At 35.9% G+C, this 10,174-nt stretch overlaps 1 protein-coding gene across 1 annotated transcript; it reads left to right on the forward strand.

The window, feature by feature from the left end:
* Positions 1–1,667: 1,667 nt before the first annotated feature.
* On the forward strand, positions 1,668–5,541 carry LOC118755233 (sodium-coupled monocarboxylate transporter 1-like; the record flags this gene model as incomplete). Its single annotated transcript, XM_036490081.1, is given in 8 exon segments — positions 1,668–1,827; positions 1,892–1,957; positions 2,056–2,175; positions 2,256–2,410; positions 2,489–2,738; positions 2,800–3,180; positions 3,267–3,469; positions 4,899–5,541. Coding segments are annotated over 8 exon segments (1,615 nt in total), but the record flags the coding sequence as incomplete, so codon positions are not given.
* Positions 5,542–10,174: the final 4,633 nt, after the last annotated feature.

Here is a 10,174-nt window from a genome sequence, read left to right on the forward strand (position 1 = left end):
ATAATCTATATTCTATAATCTATAATAATATATTTTTATCTGTTCGCAAAGCTCGAGAACGGGCGAACCGATTATTTTGAAATTTCGGACAGCTGCTTCAGACGTCCCAAGGATGGTTATAGGCTGCAAAAATTTCGATATATGAAGGGGTCATGGCACCTCCTGTACAAACCGATTTTTCTTGCTGTGTATCTCTGGAAGTGTTCATTGTAGAATACCGAAACTGGGTACGGCAAAATATATAATCAAATCAATCTTATAGTCATGGAGAAAAATGGTGAGTGAAACCCTCCTGAATTCCCGGACCGATTTTAACGAAGTTTTTTGTGTACTTTTGAGTCTAGTTTCACAATTTCACCCGCAAGTTGGCGCTGGAGTTAAGTTATTACTAAAAATCTTATTTATGATCCACTTTGGCCAATATTCAAAATATGTATTGGCAATACTATTGCCACAAAAGGCTGCCAAGTGGCGCTGGAGTCATTACGAATAATCTCCAAGTTAGAAAAGGTGCCGGGAATGTCAGGTTAAATCGACCTGTTGCACCAATGAGTATAAACGTACGCTTGTGTGTTACAATTGGCCCAATGGATGTGATTTGCCAGTATTATTAAGCTTCATTCCGAGAACCAGGGCTAAGTTGTGCAGGGGTAAATCTCAAATCACTACCGATAAATCAACTGCCAGAACCATCGCGCGCCTTTTACTGTAAAATTTAATTTTTGAATTTAATTTTTAAAAAGGTGGTAACCCTTGTGAAAGACTTAAATATTATTCAAAACTTTTAAACTAAAGGTTTCTTAACAATATTTCGTTAGAAAATCATATTTTAATTCTTGAGATAGCTTGCGTATAATTAATTTAAATTGGACTTTTCAAACAGGTGGCAACCCTTTTCAAAATATATTCGAACTACAGCTTTTTTAAGCCTCTTGACATCCATTTTTTAATATAATTTTCAATTAAATAACTCCCTACATTAAAGTTGAATTTGATTTGTTTAAAAGGTGGCAGCTCTCATCCATGAGTAGAAAATGATTTTATATATCTCCATACCAAGTCCCAGTAATCTATCAAAAATATTTCCTGAGAAATGCAGTATGAAATATTCCGTTTGTATGGGAGGTGCCGCGCCCCCTTGTTTAATCGAGATTAAATTTATCCTATATTTTAAGTTAGGCTAAATGACAGCAGTGTACAAAATTTCATGATGACCGGTTGAGTAGTTAATGCCCTGTATGCAGCTCTCAAGAAAACGGTCAATAAAAAATTGCCATTATTTCGTGTGTGTGTCCAAGGAATTTTGACATTTTTGATACTTCACAACCTGTTGCCTCACTCTTTTCTCAAGAAATAATGGAGCGGGCATATATTTCTGTTGCAAACCTGGGTTGCCTTGTGCTCTTTTTTCACAAAAAACTTTAGAAAACCGTAGTAGAAAGCGTAGCAAATTCCTTAAGAACTGCGTACTGCCTTAAGGAAATTTGACTCAAGAAAATTTCTTAGCCATTTCTTGTACGTCATTTTATATGGAGTTTTTGCGTTTCTTGAGAGCTGCATACAGGACTTTAAGCGTGAAAGCGTAGCAAACAAACAAACTCACTTTCGGATTTATAATATTAGTAAGGATTACGACTTAATTAAAACGGTTTATCTTGTATTTCTAGTTTCATATCCGGCATTACGCTTTTGGGCACACCCACGGAAGTATATCTTTTCGGCACTCAATATCTCTATATTATGGGTTCCTTGCTGATAATGGGTTTTGTGTTGTATTACTTCTTCTTGCCGGTGTTTCACGATCTCAAACTTATATCCACATATCAGGTAAGTTTAAACACTTTCAATAGATAAAGGGTTTCATAGTATGCTTTCACAAAACACACAACAGTATTTGGAATCACGCTACGACAGGCGCATGCGTCTATTCGGCTCAGTGCTCTTCATGTTCGGATCGGTGAGTGCATGGGAAATTCGAGTTTCTCCACTTGGAATAAAAAAAATGGATTTCAAAATATGAATATTTTGTCTACTATTGTCTCTTCCTCTCAATAGTTACTCTGGCTGCCGATTGTCATCTATGTGCCCGCATTGGCCTTTAACCAGGCTACAGGCATTAATATACATCTGGTAACACCGATTGTTTGTTTGGTGTGCATTTTTTACACTTGTGTAGTAAGTTTTTATTTATGACAACTTTCAAATTGCAAAAGAGTTTTGGCTCCTTTAATTTCTCTTCTCATTTTTCCCTTTAGGGTGGCTTGAAAGCTGTTGTTTGGACAGATGTTGTGCAAACGCTCATCATGTTTGGCGCCATGCTCTTAATTATTGTCAAAGGTACCATTGATGTGGGTGGTTTTGGTGCTGTTTATCAGAAAGCTAAGGAAAGCGGACGCATTGAGTCGCCGAAGTAATTTAATTTTCAAATTTACAACTGAGCTTATTTCTCATTTCTCCTTTCTCTCTCTCTGTGGTTTTACTTTCACAGCTTCACCTTTGACCTCACCGAACGCTATACAGTCTATTCGCTCTTCATTGGCGGCGTCGCTCATTGGCTCAAATCGAATGCCATTAGCCAGAATATGATTCAACGTTATCTCTCGCTACCGAATATGAAATCGGCGCGCACAGCTGTTTGTATCTTCATTTGCGGCGTGTTAACATTTATTTGCCTTTGCGGCTATAGCGGCCTACTGATCTATGCGACTTATCACGATTGTGATCCGCTGCAAACGAAGGTCTGTTAATTCGCTAAAAATCAGGTTTCTAAACGACTAATATTCTTCTCACACTTTATAGCTCGCCAAGCGTAATGACCAACTACTACCGCTACTTGTCATGGAGATACTGGGCGAATATCCTGGCTTGCCTGGTCTCTTTGTGGCTGGCGTCTTTAGCGCTGCGCTCTCATCACTCTCCACTGGCTTGAACTCTATGTCAGCGGTAATGCTCGAGGACTTCTTCAAATCATTTGCCAAGAAGCCGCTTACTGAGCGACAGACGGCGCTAATCATGCGTTTTGTTGTGATAATTTTCGGTGCTATTTGTGTAAGCCTAGTTTTTGTTGTGGAGAAGCTAGGCACAGTGCTTCAGTTGACTATAACTCTATCATCTGTGGCGAATGGACCGTTGCTGGGTATTTTTACTGCGGGCGTTATGGTACCCTGGGTTGAGGGAAGGGTGAGTATATGGTGGGGGAATAATGTGCGCTTAAGACCTTCTATATATACATACTCTCATATATTATATTTCTCTTCGTGGTGCAGGGCGCTATGGTTGGCGGTTTTACGAGTCTCCTTTTCATGGCCTGGATGTGCATACGCGCACAGGCGGATCTGGCTAGTGGCGCTGTAAGCTACCTGAGGAAACCACACACCATTGTGGGGTGCAATTATACGTTTATAGATTTTGCTTCGATGAGTATGGTAGCTGAGAATATTACGGAGTCCACAACGCCAGTGCATATGAAGTGAGTAGAAACTTCAAAGCTAAATGTCAATGTAAAATAATGAGAAATGTAAATAATTTAATTAAAAAAGCAGTAAATAATAAAAAAAATAAATAATTAAAGAAAACAAAAATAAAAATGTTAAGAACATCGGAAAAAATAAAAACAAGTATAAAAAAAAAATTTACGAAAATAAAATAAATGTTTACTTAAATAAAGAAAAACAGTCAAAATAAAATAAGCATACATAAAATTAATAAAACCAAAAAAAAAGATTCTGAAATTAAATAAAAAAGAAAACAAAAACTGATTAAGAGTATAAATTTTGATATAAAATATTGAAAAATTAAAATTTAATAAAAAATATTTAACAATTAAAAACAAGCAATTAATAACAAAATAAAATAAAATATGCAAAAAAAATTTTAAATAAAACAAATATTTACTGATATAATTATGATATTACAAAATTAATTTAACACTTACAAAGGGTAAATAAAAGAATACAAAAGTTGATAAAGTAAAACAAAAATAAAGACAACAATTGAAATTGAATAAAAAAATAAGATAAAACTAAGTTAGGTCAAATAAAGATTAAATGAAGTAATAAAATAATTATATACGCCACTAAAAGAGTTAATTAAATTTTCTTAACAAATTAATGTTAAAACTGAGTTAAACTGAAAAAATAAATAAAATTTAATAATATAAAAAATTTTGCTCAGCATTAACTAATCTTAACTTAAGTTAGTAACATAAAAACGAATAAACAAAAAAAAAACTTTAATTATACAATTTATTTTTACTTAAATAAAAAGAAAACAATGGAAAGAAAAAAATAAATTGAATAGGTAATAAATAAAAATAACAAATTTAATAAACAAAGAAAATTTAAAATATGATGTATAAACTGAAAAATTAAAAAAAAAAAAAAAATTCGGGAAAAATTAAATTGAAATAAGATTTCATAACATAAAATTAAAAAGTACAATGGTATAAAAAAAATATGAAATAAATTTAAAATAATTAAAAAATTATGTAAAAACTCGAAAAGGGATAAAAAAATTATAAAGTAAAAATATAAAAACACAAAACGAACAAAAAATTAAATTGAATAAAAAATATGATTATTATATGAATTAAATAAAGTAGTAAAGTAAATTCATACACCATTCAAAAATTAAATTAAAATTGTTCAACAAATCAAAGGAGAAAAATAAATTACAATTGAAAACACGAATAAATAATTGAAAAAATTTATCCTAATTTCCACTAATCTAAACTACAAACTAAACTAACTTAATAGTCAAACTAAACTAAGTCAATTAAACTAAACTAACCTCACCTAAACTAAACTCAACTCAACTCAACTAACTTAAAATTCAATTCATTTTACCTTTCAAAGCAGTTTTTCTAAAAAAAAAAATATTTCCCCCTTTTCCCCAACCAGCGACGACACCTTTCACATCTACAACATCTCCTACCTCTTCTACACAATGTTCGGCTCGCTGATAACAATCGTCGTCGCCTTGATCACCAGCCTTGCACTGGGTCCCAATAAGATAGAAAATATGGACACAAAACTACTTTCGCCCTGTGTGCGCCGTTGGGTCGACCGTTATGCGGCGAGACGAGCGCTAGCGGCGAATACACAGCTACAAACAAAAACTGCAAAAGCATTGGAGGTGAATTCTACCAATTTAACAACGCTGGTGGAGACGCCAACATAAAGTAAAGAGTGGACCAAAAAACTGTTTCCTGGTCAAATTTTTATTTATTAAAAGCTTTAAGCCACCTAGTAAAGAGTACATATTTGAACATGAGAAAGTTATCTATGCATAAAAGTAGACTTTGCCAAAACTGCTTTCGTTCGAGCACCACCTGTTTTACTCTCGTTAGGACAGCTTTAATGTAGTCTACTTTGTGCATAATTTTTTGTATGACTTCTTGAAAATTTTGCTCTTCAAATGGTAGAGTATGCTAATGTAAATATCGCGCATTAGAAGTGAAAATAGTATTAGTAGAGTTTATATATATGTATGTAGTATAACAAAATAACTAGTAATAAGTGAAGATAAAAAAGGTAAAAAAATATTTATGTATTAATGTTCCTACTCGTTTAAATTATTGTAAATAAATCAACGCATTTTCCCATTACATACTTGCTTTACGAGCTTCACATATTTATTTCTTTGCTTAAACGATACTTATATAGAAAGGTTTATTAAACGTGGAGCCTCGCACCCACTCCATTAGGAAAAAATCTCCAAAGCCTGGCACCAACCCATTTCATTTTTTTTTTTGCATTAGGTTTTTCCACTACACTAGCCAGTGCCATTGCCCTTTCGACCCCAGCTCAATCTATGTATCAATTTCAGACTATTTGTGTTTTTGTCCCAAAACTCTAAAAATGCCCAGAGGCTTAATGCTTGCGTGTGCGGCCTTACTCATCGTCAACGCCTGCACCCCTTTAATTGTTAACTAAACTTGTGCCGTTTTTGGACAGCCGAAATTTTTCTTTCATCTTCTTTACGTATGGTTGATTTGCTTCTGTACTTGTATTCCTTGGCATAGTTTGATTTCGAAAAAGGTCACTCTCCTATTTGTTAAGTAATGTTTTTGAAAGTTAATTGAAAATCGTTTTGTTGTTATTGTAAGTGATTACTCGATTTGTTTTTTATTTTAAATCAAAAGTTTGGCTGTGTCATTGGTTTGTGGTTAGATAGAACTTAATGGAGTTTTTAATGATTTAACAGAAACTTAGTGGAAGAAATTTTGTGTTTCCAGCGCCAAACTTTTAAAAAATTTACAAAGCTGAAGCTCTACGTCTGCAAAGGGTGCTGGATAAAAATAAAAAAATTATTTGAGTACAGTGGCTATTGTATATAACTTTTCTTTGAATTCGTAAGTTGAAATTTCAGTTTAAGTTTTGTCTGTGTTCCTTTTGAAATGGAACTCTACAAAATGTATTTTTGATTAACGATAACAAAATTAAGGTGAAATGTGCAAAAACCTCTACGAGCTTACCTAAAACTTCGGAAGCAACCAATTTTCATTCCTCACACTTCAAAAAAGTTTTGCAGAACATGACAACCACCTAAATAACGAAGTCTTAGCTTCGCAACGCAGCTGAACAGAAGGTACTAAGATGATTCCTCCTCAAATGCTTTCAAGACAATTTCCACAGTTCATGCTTGTAGAAATACTGAACTACACTACTTAAATTTCAACACTTCATTGGTCTGGTTTCTATATTAATAATTGGTTCTTATTTAGTCTAAGGAGCTCCTTCAGCATCACAGTGCAAGTGACCAACGATGCTCTATGCCAACTTTACATGGTGGCACCTCAAAAATGATGTCAAGCCTTCTTAATTTTCCAGCATTGCCGTTTCCTGTAATATCCAAATTGGATGCACTTACAGGTTGGCTATAAGAAACCTTGTATCACACTCTGCGGAGATAACCGTTGTCCTCCTTACCCAGATATGACTTGTCTAAAGTGTCGTCATGATATAGTGATATAGTGTCGATGCAATAGTGGTATGTCCGGAGACTTAAACACTTTCCCCCCCAGTTAGGAAATGTCACCCTGCCTGGCATCACTTTTTCTATTTCGCATTTAAGAGATGACCATCGGTGTTTCTGTGTCAGGGCCTTGTTTTTTCGAAGTGCAATTTACTAAATACATAGTTACTTATTTTTTCCAATTCTCTTCACTGGGTAGCACATTTTGGCTGATTCTTTTCACAGCAAATTAGCCTAAGAACGCTGCTCTTGTTGCCATCTCGAACATGCATCGTCCGAGCTCGAGTCGCCGTATATGCATTCAGGCTCTTTTGTTTTCGTTAGGTTATTTTTGCACAGGTCCGCAAAATTGGAACACTTTTCCTCCCTATTGAATTGCCGCACCACTAAAAGTTGTGAAGAAGACGAACCTAAGACCCCTGTAGATGACGATGGAATCGATGTCTCACCGCCTGACTATGACTAGGTACTAATAGCGATTACGGGGATGAAAACCAACATAGCTGCTGGAGTTGACGGCCTGCTAGCCGAGCTATTCAAATACGGCGACGAGAAGCTGATAAGGTTGATTCCTGCACCTCTTAGGCCGAATATGGTAAGACGAACGCATGCCACTGAGCAGGCAATTGAGAAGTAAAGTCCTCTCTTGCCGTAATGCCTGTGCTGGTGTATGGCGTGTAGGCATGGACACCTGATTAGGCGGCTCTTGGAGTTTTCGAGAGAAAGATTCTGCGAAAGGTTTACGGCTATGAGCTGTCATAGGTCATGCCGCTCGAATGGACAGAAACGCTCCAGCTCTGAAAGTATTCAACGCGAAGACGATAAAGAATGACCGGATGGAAAAGGACTTGGTGTCACTTGAAATTTCCAATTGCCATCAGTTGGCACAGAAAAGAAACGCCTGGCGTGCTGTTTTGGACTCTGCCCAAATCGCTTAGACAGTTACAGCGTCGATAAAGATGAAGAAGAAGAAACAATATCGAAAGCATCGTTGACATAAGAAGCTATCGTTTGGGTTGTATTGGCATCCTAATATTTACCGTCAATCTGCTTATTTCCATATAACACAGTCCTGGTGGAGGTCAACTCTTATACCCCGGTAGTTTACCATTTTTTCCGTTGTCAGTTTCCCTTCCCAGATTTCTTGGTATATTTATTATAGTGGTTCATATGTGTGTTTTTGCTTCAGTCTCCTGCGTTTTTCCTGTGTGTCTCGTGCAGTAATTACGACTGTGTCGTCTGCGTATCCCACGAGGTAGGTTGCATCTGGCACCTCAATGTTTAGTATACTGAGCCCCGCGCTTCAACCGATGCGAATTTTTATGTCGCAATCCCTCCGTGGTTTCGTTAGAAAAGTTGGATCGATTCTTCACGACAAATCTTTCAGGTAAGGCCATAAAGACTTGCGTGGAAAGAATTCAACAATTCTGAAATTCAAAACTTTTAAGTCATCAAGGCTTCTCAACACAGAAGTATACCCGCCGATGGATGGATCCTCAATAAAAGAGAAAGGATACTTTGGTAAAGAAGTAAATGATGCATGCGTCTTTGTTATCTGCAAAAGCATTTCTATGACAACTTCATTCACAATTCGTCCTTAATGGGTTCTCATATTAGGAACCGAAATATTTAATTTTCTAAGTACAATTGTGAGCGCGAATTACCGCATTTACCCTAGATTAGATTACCGCATTTACTCCAATCATCATCCAAATTTTGTGTATTTAAGTCGTTGTATTCTCTAATTTTCAACGAAAAGGTATCGAAATCAGCTACCAAATCAAAACAAAATGGGGAAAAACTAAAGCTAAGAAGAACAATAACAAAACGATTAACTTTCATAATGAGTGCAGAGCTTTTAAAGGTTTTTGCAAATTTTATATAAGCGGCCACATGATATAAGCTCCCTTACACAAGAAGTGCTTTAGACCAGTGTTTATTCTGTTCAGACGTATACAGAATGTACCGAGAGCCTATGAATTGCCTACTTTGTTTTATATCGGCGATTGGCATCCCCTTGTCTGGATGAAGAGCTTTTTAAAGTTTTCTATACGTCTTGCATTGACGTGGCAGACTAAAACATTATTATTATGCGCATTACTAACGTAAATCAGTGAAGATAAGAGAAGGATTTTACTTTTCCCGCATTCACAACAAATCACTGGAAAGCTGCAAATGCTTCTCCAGCATATTAAGAACTTTGATCGCGTTTGGTGCTGATCAGTAAAGAGCTTTTACTCTATGCGCTTCAAAAACCTTCTTCGGTTTAAAAAACTCACGACCAAAGCGAGCTTTTGACTTTTACGCGTCTACATAAAATCTGAGAAAAGTTTCAAAAAGCTTCACCCGTGTAGAAAATTGTCGCGTCCATTTAAAATCTATGGAAAGCTTCCCCTCCAGTAAAATAAAGTCGGAATTTTGGTCGTAAGCCTAGATTTAAGGCAGCAGGTCGGCGAAGAACCGAGAGCTTTCACCCTTTGCGAGCTTTATATAGTTTTTCCCGGGAGCTATGCTTTTACTGATCTATGCGAATAACGATCAAAACTTTCTGTAGATTTCACATCGGCGTGCACAGGGTAAGAGCTCTCTCACTCTCTGGTCATGGCTAGAGTAAATAGTAAGTTTTTGTCAATTTGTGGAGCCTATAAGGCCAACATAATTTGAGTACTCGTACACTTAACCAACTCAACTGCCAAATTTGTGTTGCTCCTGTGATGTGCCATTTACTACTACTACTCATATTACGTGACGCCTTTGGGAAATGGCAGTAAAACAAAAAATGTCAAAGGATAGTGCACTCCACTATTTAATTGTAATGTGGGAACATTCTACTCATTGTATTGTAATTGCGCGCGTTCTTGATAGAATAATTCTATTACTCGCACTACTCGTACTGAAATAATATTTATTCTTTGACTGCGGGCATACAAGAATGCCGTTGACAGAAAAACAAAAACACAAACGAAACTGCTGTAAAAACTATCTCCCCACACTTTTAAAGCAGCGACTGTCACCCACGCACTTAACGCTAGCGCTAATAGAATACTCAACCTCTTTTGTATCTACATATTTTCAGAAGTATGTATGTACGTACAAAAATATAAGATAATACTAGTAGTAATACAATACAGCAGCATCCCATTAGTGCTGTTAACTCTTTTATGCCGCCAGTGTCAAAACAAAAGCGGTACAATGTGTT

Source organism: Rhagoletis pomonella, unplaced genomic scaffold (genome assembly GCF_013731165.1).
Source record: "Rhagoletis pomonella isolate Grant_MI unplaced genomic scaffold, Rhpom_1.0 Rhpom_scaffold_05672, whole genome shotgun sequence".
NCBI lineage: Eukaryota > Metazoa > Arthropoda > Insecta > Diptera > Tephritidae > Rhagoletis > Rhagoletis pomonella.